This window comes from Lycorma delicatula, chromosome 4 (assembly GCF_047948215.1).
Source record: "Lycorma delicatula isolate Av1 chromosome 4, ASM4794821v1, whole genome shotgun sequence".
In the NCBI taxonomy this organism is placed as follows: Eukaryota; Metazoa; Arthropoda; class Insecta; order Hemiptera; family Fulgoridae; genus Lycorma; species Lycorma delicatula.
This window is the reverse complement of record NC_134458.1, coordinates 156414694-156433817: the sequence shown is the minus strand read 5'-3', so window position 1 is coordinate 156433817 and position 19124 is coordinate 156414694. Positions and strand designations below refer to the sequence as shown.

General features: G+C 34.0%; 1 protein-coding gene across 2 annotated transcripts in view; it reads right to left on the bottom strand.

The window, feature by feature from the left end:
* Window positions 1-19124, bottom strand: part of Pex23 (tectonin beta-propeller repeat-containing peroxin 23) — a 158501-nt gene that overhangs the window by 1053 nt on the left and 138324 nt on the right. For both annotated transcript variants that reach the window (XM_075364534.1, XM_075364535.1), the window contains exon 26: window positions 4515-4559. In XM_075364534.1, coding sequence (XP_075220649.1) covers window positions 4515-4559 — 45 coding nt within the window. The remainder of the gene's footprint in view (window positions 1-4514; window positions 4560-19124) is intronic.

The window sequence follows — 19124 nt, the reverse complement described above, 5'->3', positions numbered from 1 at the left end:
ATTTTAAAATTATTTTAGCAAGTTAAAACATCTTGTAAATTCTTTCAAATACTGTCTGCAATTATGAGAAAAACAATATGATAGTGGAAGAGGTTTCAGTTCAGTATTGTGAAATCTGAATGCTCCATTACCCAGATAAATTTTTTTTGAAAAAATTTCCACTTTGTTTTCCTGTGATTAAAGTTCTGCATTTGTTACAAATTTGGTCAAGAAGCCTCAATGGTCTGTAATAATAATACAAATCATGGTATTCTCTAAGAGAAACATTTCTTTTTTTAAGGAAGTATTATATGAGTTTATTTGTTTAGCTAACAAATGTTAAAGTAAAGTTATAAGAGAAAATATTGCAACATTTATCCACCATTTTAAAGAAAACAAAATGTTGACATTGATCTCTTAACAGCTCAGGAACTTTTGAGATTCATATATGTTTATGACAGATGCAATACATTATTTTTTTCTCTTTTGGGGGGAAAAATGCTTTTGCATTATCGCCCAGGTCAAAAAAACAACAAAAAAAGCTGCTTCTCAGATATTAAAATAAAATATGATTGAAACTAAGATGAAAGATTTTAAAACAGGATAAAACTAAAATAATAAAAGAAATGTAACAGGATAAAATATACAACATGAATAACAAAATAAAATTTTGTGGTTACTTAAAATAACAATACATGATTTAGTACATGATTTCCTAGGATGAGATGTATGTCTGTCTGTAATTTGAATTTGTAAGTCTACAAGGAAGTAGTGTTCAGTCAAGTGGCAATCTCATTGTACGCATATTGGTGCGTTTCTACTGACATCAGATGTCAATGAGTAGCTCTGGTATGTCCTAATCATAATCGGCACAGGACTACTTCCTCTTGGCAAATCTTCCTACATGAAAGATGAAAATGTATCTGAATCTTTGATGTATCTGAATTTATTATCCACTATAGCAATCCAGTCACCTTGTCACTTGAGTGGTGAAATACAGTTGGCTATTTGCAACTTTAGCAGTGGAATCTACATGTTCATTACCCAAAATTCCCACATGGCTAGGGATCCGCACTACATGAATCTGTATAGATAAGGATGTGACGATGTTTTGACTTATTGATATTCAAAGCCATATTGATGGCATACAGTGATTCAACCTTGTTTTGGATAGAAAGTGGTTAATGCTTGCTGAAAGACGAGAAGAATTGTTAATTTTTTTGTTATATATGATGAGGTCATAATTAAATTCATGGAGTCTATACTAAAATTTAAATTCATGGGGTTGAACGTTTTAAAACGTCATTAAACGCCGGGTACATTGGTGCTGCATCATGTGGATGGTTCTCATAGTTGGAAATCAGGGTTTGCAAGGACTGCTTTAAGAACTGGGTGATTTGATAAACTAGGTGATAAGATGGACAGAGTAAGATTCAAGTAGCTGGTCTTGTCTATTCCAAAGTGATGGCTCATCGCAATCAGCAATAATGCTTGCGACACTGTTTGATATAAATGCACCAGTGGCAAGATGAAAAGAGTCAGCATCTTGAGCACAGTATAACACGCTGAAGAGTATACCATAACCAAACCAGTAGAACTAAAGAATAACAAAAACATACATGATTAAACATACAGTTCTCCACTTCATATTGCTAAGGACTCGTAGCATATCTAGAATTTTTATTAATCTCTCTAAATCGTTTTATGTGTGACCCATGTATGACGGCTATTGAAAAGTAAACCTGAAAATTTAATGTCAGGAGAGATAGCAATTGGTTCTCCATTGAGCAGGACTTCTTGAGTGAAAGGGTCTCGTAGCAAAATCATCAACAAATAGAGAACATAACAGGTGATTGCACACGCTTAATAATACTGTTGATAACAGAGACCACACAAACACTGAATGTATGGTCATTATGGAAACCCCTAATAAAAGGCAAGCATATTGCCTATGTTTAGGATACCTCGTCACCAGGTTGTCATATGCCCTCCTGATGTTAAAGAGAACAGCAAGGAGTTGCTGTATCCAGCGACACCAGGTGAGTGCGTTTCTCTTAATACTAAGTCTTGGGTTCATCATTCTCTCCATCACTTTGCACACAAAACAACTCGTCAAGGACATAGATTGGTAGTCTTGAGACTTGGGTAGTAAGACTTGCACGGAGAACAAACCATTATATATACACTTAGGTGGTGGTAGGTAGGGGTGTGTGTGTGTGTGTGTGTGTGTGTGTGTGTGTGTGTGTGTGTGTGTGTGTGTGTGTGTGTGTGTGTGTGTGTGTGTGTGTGTGTGTGTGTGTGTGTGTGTGTGTGTGTGTGTGTGTGTGTGTGTGTGTGTGTGTGTGTGTGTGTGTGTGTGTGTGTGTGTGTGTGTGTGTGTGTGTGTGTGTGTGTGGCCGAATTGGGAAGGTTTGAAAGCATACTATTACGGGGTGAGGGGTGGTGTTACGTATGTTTTTTAATGCATGTGACAACTGGTTGAATGTAAAGGGAGCATTTAATTCGCTGAACGACTCATACCTCAGCCAGCTGCAACTGCAGATGAATTCTTCAGGAATAAGGCCGACTATAGACTATTTGTGGGATCAGCGAATTGCACAAAGTTTTCTCCACACTGTAGACGTGGGAGTAGTGCATGAAGTGGTATCTATGTAATTCCTCCATGACTTTCTCCTAGCATCTATGAATACGCGATGACATATTGCTCTAGCTTTGCGATACAAATTTAGAAGATCGTTCCCTAATTACGTTTTTGTCAATCATTCCACCAGGGAATGGAGGGATGCCTTGGATTTCCTGATGTTTGTGGAATGAATCTGTTAGCACTCTCAAGTACCAGGGAGGTAAAAGGGTAAGTTGATGCAGGGCGTCAGCACTGTTCGTCATATTGTGATGGGGAGGCTTTATGGTAGCCATGGTTTTTTGTTCACCATATGGTCGGTACAAAAAGCAATGATAAAATTGGTTTATGGTCACTGCCGTGTAAGTCAAAAACAGATCAATTAAGATGATTGAGTTAACTTTGTGAGCATAAGTTGAGGTCAATGCTGGACAAAGTACCAGTTGACGACAAATATGCATCATTCGTTATTCAGCAGACAGAGGTCCAAGTCCTGTCTCACTATTTCCTCAAGGGGAACATATTCTGAAGCCCCATGAATTATGGTGGGTATTAGCATTAAAGTCTCCTACTATTAATGATGGAGGTGGAATTTGGACAAAAAATTTAGCATATATAGTGGATCGTACTTGGGAGTTTGATGAGAGGTATAGATTGCAGATGTGCAATTTGAATGGAACAGAAATCTCTTGCTACCGCAGGGATGTGGGTGGCCAGTGGTATTCTTGTAGCTGAAACTCTGTCCTGCCTGAAGATAGCAACCCCACAACTTTCTCTACTGTCTATGAGATGGTTACTGATGGTTAGATGATGCTCACGAGATTGCCCAACTTTTAAAGAAAATAAAAACCAATTTTTTAAATTTGCACCGAACAGAAAGTTTTCTGGTTAAACCAGACGTAGCGGTGCATCTTGATGTACAGAGTGTGTTTCTTGGAATGCAGACCTCAAACGTTCCACTGGATAATGTTCATAAATGAAGATAACTTAGAGAGGTATAAGAAGATAGGTGTATATAGATTTAAAATAACAAAAATTTATAGGTGATTCTATTTTTATTTTGTAAATAACTGAACAGATTATTTGTTGAATACTTTCTGGTTTTTCTTTTTGTGTTTATTACTTTCAGGAAGTGCATAGCTTCTTCAGGTACTTCATCCCCCACCATGTCCTTGAAGAGACCTTAAGATGGTGGTGGGGATTTGGAAGACTGATTTTTTGATAAGATCCCTTTAAAGGGATCTTTGTATTTTGCTGCGTAGGTGGTGCGGCTGGAATTTTATTTGGCTGGTAGCAATTAAAGCGGTTTTTGGTAAACTACAGTGTCTTTCCACTAATACCATTCTTCTTACCTGTACTCTTACTAAGCTCTAAAATACTTGCTGTGAGCGCAGCAACTTGTCAGATAACATCTGAAAAAGCTGTCTTAATTCACTGGAGGATCCACACTGTTTGTTACCTGCATTTCCAGGGGCTTGGCTTGATGTAGCGGTAGCAAAAGAGATGTCTGGTTTAACCGGAAACTAAGGGTACTTGTGTAATTAGTATAGTGTTGGTGTGGTGCGTGTGTATAATGTAACGTGTTCTGCAGCTCTGTGTGTAGTGTGTATAGTGGGAAGAAACTCTGCAGAGGCTAGAGCTATAGGGATGCCAACAACACCCAAAGTCTTACAGAATAAGACTCCCCATCGGGGGCCAAGGCACGAGGGGGGAGGGGTCTTCCTAGTACTGTGTAATTATTAGTTTAACTACCTGATTTTTTTAAAACCTATTTGTAAAGCTTTGCACAGCATAGTCCTTACTGAAATAGCTATGAATGCTTTTATCCAGAGTAAGGTCAATAAGAAAATAATTATGATGTAATTTATTAGGATTTTCTAAGATGTTTGGTTTTAAAGAAAATTTTGAAACTTACATTTTAAAAATAAGGCTGCAAGCAGTCCAACTCCCAAACCTTCAACTGAAAAAAATTAATAGTTAATTAGATGTGTGATTAACAATGCTAAGTTACAATGATGTGATATAGATTGTAAATTTGTATTACCCATAGGTAAGATAATATTTGTAGATAATTATTCTTTTATATTTCTGAGGTGCTCTAACTAGATGAGTCTACTACTGCCTACATTTCCATGATGACCTTGCTGAAAAGTAGCTCACATTTTGACTCCTGGAGCTGACCCACACTAAAGGTTTTAGCTGTGGATGAAATGAAATGTTGTTCTGGGTGGGCCCCAGCCCCCCAAAACTCTGGCTCATCCTGGTAACAAGAAAATATTTCGGAGGTCAAAGTCAAACTGTCTAATAAATTCAACAACAGGGAAATATTTGACACCAAGTTAGTTCCTTGAGAAACAAGGGTAAGGGAATCTGTTGCACTGTAACAACTGTATACACCATCCTATTGCTGCTTGAATATGAGTGGGAAGCAATTGAAAAAAACAGTTGCCGAAGGTCTAATTCAGCCTGCTGGCACCACTCACACATGCTACATGCAGCATGCGTGGGCTAGTAGTGACTGAGCAGGCATTTTAAATTAAAAATGAAAATTAATGATAGTTTTTAGCAAGTATTAACATATTAGGTTGATTAAAACAAAAATTATATTTATTTTACAGAATAATAGATCGAACCTCATCTGCTGAAATACCTCCATTCACATGTTATAAACCTTTTATGTAATAGTTTTCTTTAAGCATACAACTTGATTGTGTTTTTGGAAGAAACAATTGGATTTTGGTCAGTTTGGGGAGGATGCATCAATTGATACTATGCTAGATGAAATGTAAGCTCTTGTAGTTCAAGAAAATTGAGGATGCATTGAAACTATTGCTGTAATACTTCAATATATTCACAGCCCTAAAAGGAATAGCTCAAAGAAGTCATGATGAATTGAAACACAGGAAACAAGCAATTGAACAAACATCATTTATAAATATCTTCCTAGAAGAAAGGAAAACATCTTTTTTATTTAACATCAATTCCTTAATTTTTGGGTACAATTATTTAAAGTAAATTTGTCAACTGTATGTATGATCTGTATTAAACAAAAACTAGCAAGCTGTGGAGTTGATTTTAGGGGGTTCCATATGAATCAAATTAAATCTCATAGTGGCAACATGAAGAGGGATCAAGTCAGCTACAGATTTTTTTGATATTCCAGTGGCTATACATTTTAATGAGTGGTTGGCATCCAACAAATGTTTATAGATACACTAATATAAATGAAGGAAGGAAAAGTGAAATTGAAAAAGTTGAAAATGTCTCTGATGTGGTTTCATTTCTGTATAGAACGAAGTTTTAGGTGTAGCAACAAAAAAGGCGCTGATATTTCCACCAAAACATCTTGTGGAATATATTTGTGCTTTGCCAAATAAAGATAGCTTGAACTTTAAATCTTTCTAACCTATTTAAAATTTTTAGTAATCTCAAAAGTAAAATCTTGAATAAAAAAATTTAATGCTGTTAACACTGGTTCACTGAAGGCAGGAATAAAAAAAATTAAAAAATCTCATTCTAAGGCATGAACAACAAACTGGAGTGGAGACTTGCATAGCTCAAGTTTTTAGAGAAATACAAACTAGCAATAAGTTTGGCGCTCTGCCATTTATAAAATTACATTTTTACTTGACATTTTTACCAGTGAAATTGAGGTTAGGTCCACCCTCAATCCACCCATGTGATCCTATGCTAGAGCTGCCAATGAATAACCCAGTTCCTTTTTGATAGGATTACTTTTTCTGTATTCTGAAAGAAAGTTAGTGGTTGTTGAAGTAATAAAATATCTTCTTCCAAATGCATTTTATAAATATATTTATAAATATAATTTACAGGCACTGTAACACCAATTCTTTAATTTTTGGGTACCATAATATTTAAAAGTAAATTTGTCAACTATGGGATACTAAGGATGTATGATTAACAGATTATTCAATTGTTTACATCATGTTTCATTTAAAACTATCAGTTTAGTAAAAATAAAAGATTGCTATACAAATATACATTAACACATTCACAGAATTATACCTATATTACTAAAAGAACTTACTTCAGTTACATTATATTATTACTGTATCTTAACAAGGTCTGACACACTCCCACCTTGGATTGGGAAGCAATATCCAATTTAATGATCTAAGATTTATTTTTCGATTTATCCCAAGTCATTATTTTACTAAATCAAAATAACTAAAATTATTTAAAACTTAAAATTAAAACAACATTCAATCAAATCAATCGATCCAGCAATCTTGAAAATTAAAACTAAATTTATCTTGAACTTCCTCTGATTTATCAGGATTCTGTTCATTAGTGTCTTCTGGAATAGCTTCAGCAACCAAAGTTACTTCAAGTGCATAAATTCTTTGAATTGGGGTTAGGGGGTAGTAACTGTCCTGACACTGTCTTCAACTGAAACAAATATATTTCACAGTCTGATAAATACAAATGTATTTATCAGGAACTAGTTCCACCATTTTTGCTAATGGCCAGTCCAACTTCTCTTCTCCTTCAATAAGCACATCTACTCCAAAGATTTATTGGCCTCTTCTGAAACTTATCACTTTTGAGCAAATCAAGGTATTCCATTCCAAATCATTTTCTCAGGTCTTTATGTCAATGGTTGACACTATTCACAAATGCTTTACAATCACATAATATGGGACAAGAAGCTCTTCATATCTCAACAATTCTTTTCCAAAACATTAACGAGTCCAACCATTCACTTTCACCGTCCACCCCACCAGGTAAATTAAAAATCTATTTAACCTTTTGTAATGTTAATACATTACAATCTTTCTATGTTGGCCAGTTCAGTTCATCAAAAGCATGTATTACTACTTGCCCCTCTAAAATTAAGCCCATTGTCCATATAAATTACAGATGCTCTTAATTGAGCAATGAATCTTCTCAAAGCTTGAATAAGGTGAATTTACACGCCTTGGGAACACTTGAATTGCATAAAAATGAATTTGCATCGCAAAATATGCATTGATTTGTTGGTGCTCCCTTCTCCATGAATCCAACATGGAATTTCAATTTCTCTTGACAGATTCCTAATCATGCTTGAAATGAATTCTGGATTTCTCCTGATAGTTCCACTTCATGAATGTTGTAATAAGTTAGGTATTAAAAGCGCGTCAGGTGAGGAGAGTCCTAAAGAATCATGCTGAGCTAAGACACAGCTAAGGAAAGTAACTTTTGTCTTATTACTTTCAAAGATTGGAACTCTCATTACTGCTTAGACCAGAATGATTTCTAGAATGTACTTTTATTTATCCCAGAGTAATTCCAATAAAATGACTACAATGGATGGAGAAAACTTCCTGTACTCCCTCCCCCCATTGTCTTAATTCAAATTTACCAGCTTCAAAAATTGCTGTAGCTTCTCTTCAGAACTGGTGAGCCTCCTGTAAGCTAGATAAACTAGTGATACATTTTTCAACATAAAAACTGGCATATAATTTTTCAACAGTGTCCAACAAATAAGACTGTGATCCTACTCAAGACTTGTTTTGGCTCTCCAGATAATTCACCACTACCATAAGTTGAAATGGGCTGCAGGTAACTCCATCCAACACTACCCACTTATGACTGATATTGACCCACTTATGATATTTGCAAAAGTGCTTTTCTTACATCAGTTGATACACCTATCTTCTTTGATCAGAACCTTAAAAGTATATTTATGAGTTCAATCAAATTAATGCCCTTTTCTAAACATTTTTTTAATGAATAATGCCCTTTTTCCTTTGCAGATGCATAAAAAACTGGGCATAAGGGTAGCATCCTTCCTTAATAACAGAGCTGTGCAGTAAATATTGCCCTTTATCCCAACCACTAAATGAACTCTATTCAATTAAATTACTTATTCTATTAAATTACTTGGCAATTTAGGGTTCTCATCTAGCCTGGGTAAACTAATAGTCTCCTCTAACTTCCATCTGATTTAATGTTTGTTTATCTATAAATTTAATAAAAATAAAGATCATTACCCAAATGTAGATAAGCACACTGAGAAAATTTACTAAAAGATCCTTTTCAGTTACATTATAATATTGTATTGTATTGTATTGCATTATATTGTATCTATAATCGATTTGAGGTCTGACAAAATTTTATTTCTGAAATGGTTCAAAGTCTGTTATGGAGTATTAGTGTTGTCTTTTCATCTCAAAAAAAAAGTTCATATCCCAGTGAGAAATTTTCACAATACAAAATTAATCTATTTCATAATATAAAAGTAATACGGCACCGACTAATAAGTGACATTTACTTCATACTCTGGTAAGTCAGCTGAGTGAAAAATTTTACAACTGATGCTATCTAGTATCATTTCTATGAACCTATCAGATGAAAAGATACAAATGAACTGAGGATTCTTTTATTCAAGAAGAATTTTATGAGTAAAATGCATAGGAAACAATTCCTTTTAAATTTTATTTTACATAGATTTTATAAATAGTGATAACTTTTTGGTTATTTATATGGATGTTAAGATCATGATCCTTTATAAAAAAAGTCTGACTTACTAACAATATTCGTAAACTTTAAATTATCTCTACTTATCCTGATACATGCAATTTTTAATTTTCACAAAGAAGTTAGTGTTAATTGACATAAAAAAATATTTGACAATGAGTAACAGACAATGGGTAACAACAAATAATAAAGGGGAATAGAACCTTACTAGCTTTTTAATAAACTTAACAGTAAGATCTACATATAAAAAGTATAGCTAAACTTGAGTAAGTAACAATCATAGTATTATATAAACTAATCCTCTAATCTGTAAAACTGATTTCCAATAATTTTGTCAGGATTTTAACGTATCAAGTAAATTGAAAAAATGAAACTAAACCAGAAACCATGAAACAAACTTATTTATGTATTCAAATAGTCTTGAGAGGATTCAGATTATTATTTTTAAATAAAGTAAAATAAAGAAGCATAGAGATTAAAATATATTTGCTGTTCAAAAAATATTATAACTTTTTAATATTTAAACAAAAAAGAACATCCAGGGTAATAAATGTTTTGCCAAAACTATTTCGAAGAAAAAATCTTAATGTGATTTTAATTTTTCAGTAGTTTTTTAATATGGTTGTTTATTTGTCAGCATATGATTTCACTAATTAATTTTTGTTTCTTTCTAATTTATTTCTTTTCACTAATTAATTATACAAAAAAATATTAATTTCTCAATACTTTCATAAGCATTTGTGTCATCTAAGAGAGGAAGATTTATGCTGCATTTCAGAAGAAAATGCAGAAGAAAATTGCTTCTAATTTGTAATCATTCACTACACAAATGAACTTTTACACAAATGCTAATGACATTTTTATACTATAAATATATGTAAAGTGTCATGATTACTGGTATATATATTCAGTTTTTTATTGTAGTAAATGAACACTGGGTAAAAAACAAAGAAATAAGTTTTGCATTCATGAAATGCAAAAGGTAAATAAAAAACATACTCATATTAACAATGATCTTGTATGCTACTCTGTCAAAAGATTTTGTTTCTTCAGTCTCTCTTACAGTTTCTTCAGTTTCTCTTCTAGTTTTTTCAGTTGGTGCTTGCTGCTTCATTTTAATTGTTTCTGATTTACTAGATTAATTTTGCTGTTCTACATTCAATCTGTGTACTCATAACAACTGATAAGCAAGATATTGTGTTTATATATATATATATATATATATATATACATATATATAGTATTGAAAATTTTAATAACTTCTAAAATAATTTTTATCTAAAAACTTAATCTATTCCTTTTATGTAACCAGTGTTACAGTATTCCTTTTATGCTTATGTAACCAGTGCTAATAGTAGTATTGCAGAATAAGATCAATTACACAAACCTGCAAAAATTTGGGTTGTGGAATGTTTTTTAACTTTTGATAATTGCATCCTATGTATTTTTTAGCACTGAATCTGAAAATAACCTAAATCTTTTTCCATCAGTTGGGCACTCCCACTATTTGCTACACATGTGTTGGAGTTAGATGGTGGTCAAAGGGTTAACAAGTAGCGCTCAGATTTGGAGTCAATGGTGTAGCAAAAGCCATGAAATCATACCAATGATTGTTACTTTTGTTCGACTGGTGTTCACGGTTTCAGTTCTAAGAATAAAAAAAGAATCTTATCCTCATGGTACAGATGTTCCAGTGACAATTTCACCAGAAAATCTACCTGAAATAAATGGTTCCACAAGTGATTTAAATGAAGATAACATCGAGGAGTATGAACCCGGAGAGAGCTGTGCACCAGAGCTTTATTCACAACTAAACAATTTGGTTCGGGACCAAAGAAAATTCAGAATTGCTTGGTTTGAGGCTAGAACTTACTAACAGTTGGCACTTCAGTTTCCTGGTTCAGGTACAGGGAAAAGGATTTTCTTCCATATTTTTTGGAAGAAGGCAAATAAATTAGTCTTCTGCACTGGTGTACGTGGACTTTTGACTAACATTTCGTTACCAAAGTACCAGAATGGACACTGTATATAGATTTGTCCAGGTTCAGTGCATGGACAAATCCAGATAAAATTAAATATGACAATCATAAGTGGATTATGTGTGATGATCTATCTCAAAATTATCGATGCTTCTAGGAGAGCAAGGAGGATACAAAGTTTCCTTATTTTTTGTGTGAATGAGGTAGCAGAGACAGAAAATCATTGGCTAAGGAAAGATTGGCCAAAAAGATGTGCTCCGAATAAGCTCATATATCCATATAAACTTTCTCCTTCCACCTCTGCATATCAAGTTAGGCTTGATGGTAAATTTTAAATACATCGTGACCAATTTCCAGTTTTATCAACTGCCAAACTAAAAGAGGGTGTGTCTTTACTGGTCCTGACATTAGAAAACTTCTCAAAGATTGTAATTTTGAGAAACAAAATGGAAGTTGCAGAAAAAAGCCTTTTTTTTCTTTTTCCTGTTTAGCCTCCGGTAACTAGTAGAAAAAAGCCTGGGGAGCCTTTAAAGAACCAAGTTTCTAGACAATAAGAAGGATCCGAACTTCAATTTTTGAGAACATGTTGCAGAAGTACAAAAATTTAGGCTGTTTTTCACATGTGGCCTATTTTCCTCAAAATCTGTGTGCTGTTAGCGAAGAGATGGGTGACAGATTTCATCAGGACATGAAAGAAATGGAAAGGAGGCATCAAGGAAAATGGACTACTATGATGATGATAGCTATTGCTGGATGTTACACAGAGATGAACCCTATATAGAACATAAAAAAAAGCACGAAGCAGAATATAAGCCGTTCAAAGGAACTTTGGCACTTGGAAAAAATTGTAAGTATTTTACATACTTTGTCATTAAGAGTGGGTGAAGACTAGGAAAGGTTTCCAAAGGGATGACACGTTCCTCATAAAAATTAATTAAATAATTTATTAATTTAAAAATGCAGTGCAATAGAAATTAAGCTTACTTTTTAGCAATTTTCATTAGTAATTAAGGGATCAATGACCCCCCCCCCCGCCAAACTTTTCAATTGTTTTAGATGCAAGAATGCATAGTGTAAGCAAAAAAAGTGATTATATTTTTTATTATAAAAAAAAGTTTCATATCTATTTTATTATATCACATTTTTGCAACTTTACAGATCCTGTCGTAATGGAAAAAATGAAAGTTATTTTTGGAATCAGCACTAAAAAAATACATAAGAATCAATTATCAAAAACTAAAAAATAACCATTGCAGGAAAACAGCTGATGATGTAATTCCATTCAAGGCTAAATGTATGCATACATACGAATAGATTATTATCATCCTATAAAACATTCTCTTTGAAAGAGCTTAGGTTAGCTTATTGTTGTTATATTCTTGTCTTTTTGGAGAAGTTTTTTTTCTATTAAAAAAAAATAAATTCTTATTTTACATTTTCAGACCATTTTGTGGAGTAAATGTCATAGCACTTTTTACAGAAATTTTTAAATGATTTCAATATTCCATTATTTTAGTAAATAAAAATGTAATTATGATTTAGGCTGAAATGTCTTATACAAACAAAAAATTCATTTAAAAATGAAATTTATTAAATAAATTTTTTTATTTATTATACTGGTAACATAAAACTGTCCCTAAAAATACTACAAAGTTTAGAAAGTGCTTTTTAGTTCAAAAATTCGATGAAGGGAATATCCTGTTATTTTTCTCCCCATGCTAGAGAGGCGGCAACGATTGTATATATTAACAACTGCTAGTATATACAAGGAATTAACAAAAGGGACAAAGTTCCTCTCAGTATAAGTAGTACCTCCCATTACAAGTTCCAACAGCTTCCTCAGAGGATGGTTGAGTAGTGGTGAGTACAGGACACCACCCTGAGGGTGCTATTGTCCTGTGGGTGGGAAACTGCCCCCAAAATCGAAGGAACTTCTTCAGAAAATCTTTGTGGAAAATACATTTCAGAAGTATTAGAATATAGAAGGCTATGAAGGCTATAGAAGGTTTGAATCACTGTATTAAAGATCTTAGTGAATTACACTATGATGCTGGGGATTCTTCTGTTAAATGTTCTGGAGTTAAAATAGTTATTCAGATCTATGGAAGAAGCTACAAAAAAAAGTTAAGGACCACAAAATGATCCTTTATGCAAGATGCATATAAGAATATCAAGACTGTTAGAGTGGAAAGTTAGAGAACCTCAAGAGGGAAATGAAGAAACAGTAAATAAATTGGATATACTAGGACTGAGTGAAGAAAGGTGGGAAGAAGTTGAAATGAAGACTGAAGAAATTATATTGCATTATATTACATTGTATTCTGAAAAAAAAATACAATAGTGACAGTAGTTATAAGGAATGAAGTAACAAAATGGGTACAGAATATATGTTTTACTCTAATACCGTTAAGAATTGGGTTGTAACCAAACGATTGAGTTACAGTACAAGAATACAAAAGCCAGTGTGAAACTATGAAGAAGATATTAAAAAGATATGAGAATATTGAAGATGTAACAGTCAGAAAAGATCTGCTGTAAGGAGACTGAATACTATGGCTTTAAAGAAAATACAGAAAGCAAAGGTAGTTAAGAAATGGAACTTATAAAAACTGAAAAAAGTTGGATGAAATAATGAGAGAAAAACTAGCTATGGAAATTAAAGAAAGCAAAAAGAAAAATGATAATGCCATAGTAAAAACAGCAGAGGAAGAAGTATATGAAGGATACTTTGTGGGATATGCAGTATAAAAAGAGTAAGAAAGAATTAAGTTTTTTATGAAGGAAATAAAGCCAAGAAACTACTGTTAACAAAAATGCTAATGAAAATGTAAGAAAGAAGGTGGTTAAGAATAAGACAAGAAAGTGAAAGAAAATTGTAAACAATGAGTTAACAAGGGAAACAAAAAACTAGGGAAAGGTAGTTAAAGGAAGAATGCAATTATATCGATTCTAGAAAAGAAAGAGGCATTATGATGTATAAGAAGATGAAGATAATTACATGGTATAAATGGAAAGGGAAAAGTAAACAGAAATTTAAATAAGAATGGTAAAATGCTACATGAGGGTAAAGGACCATCAGTATTAAAATTTGAAATACAGAAAGCATTTAAATGAAGAGTAAAAAATTAACTGGAATGATGAACTTCCCATCAACTTTTATAAATGTTTAATGGAGAAAGGAGTGAAAGAAATAATTGTATTGTAGGATAATCTGTGTATTATCCATACTGCTAAAATATTACAAGTCCTAAACCAAAGGTTGTTAAGAATAGTGGAACAGAATGCAGGAGAGGAACAGTTTGCCTTCAGGAAAGGCAAAGAAACCACTGATGCCATCAGGCTACTAAGGATGGTTGGAGAGATATTTAAATTTTTTTTTTGGACGCAAAATGAAGTATCATCATCAGTGTCTGGTATAACATATTATAAATAAAAAAATTAATACCCATTAACATAAAAAAACAGCATAAATGGAACAAGTCTGATATGTACTAAAAGTAAAACAGAACAACAATGAAATATTACATTAACACTAAAAAACAAAATTACCATTGTTAATATACCAAATAATAGCTGAAACATACTACAGAAAACACAAATATTTGCATATAAATATTGTTAACATTTGTTAACATAGTCTCATTTCTTAAGATAATTTGGAAGTTAGTTCCTAGTTTAAACTTTTGATGCCATAACAATGCCACATAACAGACAATTCACAAGGATGTGGTGTATAGTTAGTTTGCAGTTGCAGAGAATACAAACATGTATCGATCTGAATCACGAGTGAACCTAGTGTGCCCTATTTCCAAATGACAAACTATGACTTCCTTTCGACAGTTATTTCTGCATGAGGAGCTCTATGATGATACAGTATTCTTAATAGAATGAAGTTTATTGTTGATGGTAGCATTTCATTCACACTGCCTCTCATCATCGATCATTATCTTCAGAAAACAGACAAGATCATCAGAAACAACAAGATTACTGAAAGTACGCTGGAAACAAGCCTCTTCACTATCAGTGCTTCCATTGCCTGAAATTCCAATACGAACGGAGATCCAGCTGAGATAACAGACTGTGTATCACAAACAGGGTGTCTGGTGCATGTATGCATGTAATCGCACTACACAATGTGTAAGGCACTCAAGAAATCTGAACAGACAAGTACATGTCGAAATATAGGGTTGATTATATTTAAGGACTTAAATAGCTCCACAACGAAAACACTAACTTGGTGCTGGAAAGGACAAACATGTATGTTATTGCCAACCATAACAAGTTTTTAGAGCCATTCGTATAAACTACAGTATCAGGATACACGCTATTGACAATATAAAATTTCTCGTAATATAACCCAATTTGTGTTCTCCTTATAACACCTACAAGACTAAAGCAGTAATGAACGACAGAAGGCCGCCACAGTGGGAGGGGGGGTAATAACATAGAGTAAGAGCTGGAGGTTGTATATTTTCAGCTAAAAAAAGGTGCTGAGTTCTGATGCCTAGTGCAGCAGTAGATCTCTGCTGTTCCTGATATCAATTAAGATGCTGGTTAAAGAAGGCCGCATCAAAGGTTGGATGGTTTGGTTGCGCTTTAATATGAACTACATAAGAGCAGATCATTTGGTTCCGTCTATTACAAAGGGATGGGGCTCACCACTGTCCACCAGCAGGACTACTACAAAGCTTAACAAAATGAACTTGTAGCAAGACTGATGAATGACTGATGACTGCATTGAGTATTCTATGAGTGGAGGACCGGAGCAGACGAATAAGCCACGCAGTCGTCTACGCGGGAACGGATAAGAGCTCGGTAGAAGCGCAATATACTCTTATTAGCTTCCCAAGGTGTATTAGATAAAAACTCTCAGCATGTCAACTATTTTTTTAAATTTTACCTTCAGTTCCTTTAATGTGTTATCCACGTCAATCGCTGACCTAACCACAATCCTAAAAATCTAATCCGTGTGCATGGTTCAACTGGTTCACCATATAAAAACAGCTGAGGGTCAACATGTTCTCTCAAGCGTGAAAAGCAGATGAAAAAGTGAAATGAATATGCAAAAACATGAATACAGTCGTTTTACACACGATTCTAAACGGGTTATTCTGTTTTGTGGTATTATATTGTCGTTCCAAATCGAACTCTAAAGGAAAGATTATTGGAGAAACCAGTGATAAACGCAACGAGATTCCCTTGTGTATTACACTCATGCAGTGCATTTAGGACTCCTCTCCCCCAAGCCATGTTGTAAACTCTTTCTACAAATAAAAAAATACAGCAACCAGGCGCTGGCGAAGTAAAATGGCGTTTAGAATAACTTCTAGGGCAATTAAATGATCAGTAGACCAACTACTTTGGCGGAAACACAATTGTTCGGGGGAAATTGGAGCATTTCTCTTAAGGTACCACACTAGACGATGGTTTACCATAGTTTCATAACCTTACACAGGCTACTGGTCAAGGAGATAGGATAATAACTTGAGGGGCATATGGTTTATCTTTACCAGGTTTCAGTGCAAACCCACCGGGTTGGTCTAGTGGTTAACACGTCTTCCCAAATAAGCTGATTTGGAAGTTGAGAGTTACAGTGTTCAAGTCCTAGTAAAGCCAGTTATTTTTACACGGATTTGAATACTAGATCGTGGATACCGGTGTTCTTTGGTGGTTGGGTTTCAATTAACCACACATCTCAGGAATGGTCGAACTGAGAATGTACAAGACTACACTTCATTTACACTCATACATATGCTCATTCATCTTCTGAAGAATTATCTAAATGGTAGTTACCGGAGGCTAAACAGGAAAAAAAGAAAGGTTTCAGTGCAGGGAACCCACAGAGTTGGTCTAATGGTGAACCCGTCTTCGCAAATCAGCTGATTTCGAAGTTAGATTCCAACGATCAAATCCTCGTAGAGGCAGTTACTTTTATATGGATTTGAATACTAGATCGTTAATACCGGTGTTCTTTGGTGGTTGGGTTTCAATTAACCAGACATCTAGAAATGTGTCGACTTGACACTGTACAAGACTACACTTCACTTACACTCATATGTATAATTCATCCTCTGAAGTAATACCTGACTGTTTCCCGGAGGCTAAACAGGAAAAAAGGTTTCTGTACAGGAATCATTAGTGCTTCTCACCAAGAATGTGGAAACACCTGGTCAGATAATATTCTATTATAGGCACACAAAAGATGTCTTAATGCAGCATCTGGGAGATGTGATCTGAAGCCTGATATTTCCAGAATTATTAAAGGGACACCTTAGTTCATTAAAAGAAAAAGGTAAGTTTAATTCATTTTGCGAGCCTCCAATCACGGAATGGGATATTTCCTACTGCAACTTATATTTCACAAACTCAGGACAATGACCTGTGAAACTGACCTAAACGACCTACCAACAATGTTCACCACATCAATTGGCGTGACGGCGAGGATTCTGCTGCTTTACAGTCCAATCATCAGGAGTGACTGTATCGATCCATACATGGTCTGAAACTTCCTTCGAACAACCGATGATGCAGTTGCCGGAGAAATAATATCGACATAGTTCAGCCATGATTTCCATTTAGTACATCCTGACTCAAAAAACAAACCTGACGCCTCACTGTCAAATGGCCTTTAAGAAGCCTCATCGTGGTCTTCTCTGGGCTGAACATCTTATGCTGATGACCCACCCGACAACTCAACCAAGACACCAAAATGGCATATACAACCGTGTATTGAGCAAGGCTCAGAGAATCAGAATTTCAGTTGTAGGCCTTCAATTGAAATTACCTTTCGCCCTGCCATGATCCCCCAATGCACTCCTGCAGTCTTCATCCTACCAAGTATCAGATGTGTAAACATGGTAAGTTGGAGGATCACGCTACCATTTCTGTAGTATTGAACAAATGATTCATGGTATTCATTCATTCTAATCAGCTTTCTCAACCATCCATCTGCAAGACTATTACTATTTCCAACAGAGGCAAATTACTATTTCCAACAGAGATAAGTTTTTGGATAAGCACCAGGTAAGAGGTGGAAGTAGGAATGTTGAACACACAAGGATAGATCGATAAATGACAATGTACCTGATCAAGATGACAAACTTGTATGACCTATTATTCAACAAGCAAAGATCAAAGTTCTTCCTCAGTTGCTCAACTGTAGTACCTTGAGAAAAACACCATGATGAGCCCTATGAATAGTGATGGCCATTGAAATTTCTGATTATTAAGCAAGGCAAAGGAATTTGTGAAAACAAATTGGACAGATCATAGTATTAAGGATCATAGACAGTATTAAAGGGGTTTCTTCCTTTGGTGGATCTCACTGATTTTGAGGGAAGGTACAAGTTAAGATATTCATTTTAAATGGCGCCGATATTTTTACTGAGCCTGTAGAGATGTTTGTATCCAGTGGTATGTGCACGGTCATTTTTACTCTTATCAGACCAGCAATACTGTTATTCACAATTTCAAATAGTGTAAAAGTTGCCCTATCAGAAACAAATTCTATCTTAGAAACTTTAAATCAAATTTCATTCATAAAAAAAATTAGCAAAGGGTAATCACTGATATTATACTCAATTCTTATCTTATTTATATTCAATTAATTTATACTTAATTTCACAGGTGAAATTAATTGCTTTTAAGTGTACAATTTAATAGAAACAAAATAAGCAAACAAAATAACGAATGATATAAATGTAAAACAGTTGCAAACCATGTCATTAGTATTGCATGAGTGGCAATTATGGGTAATTAATGTATGATAAATTTCAAATTTTAACTTTATTTTAGTAAATTGGGCGATTGACATCTGATTTTCAGAAGTGGTTAAATATTTTATTAATAACATTAAACTCAAAATAACAATGCTTATTTTGTCAGAATTTTAACAGATAAGTTGATTCACAAAAAAAGATTTAACTTTTTATCAAAAATCAGTTGTCTAACTTTTGAACTGCTTCCAGTAAAATTTTATTGAACAATGTTAGGCAAAATTCCTTCCTTCTTAAAAAATGTAACAAACTTGTCAAAAAATTACCTCAATAAAAAATTATCTCGTTTGC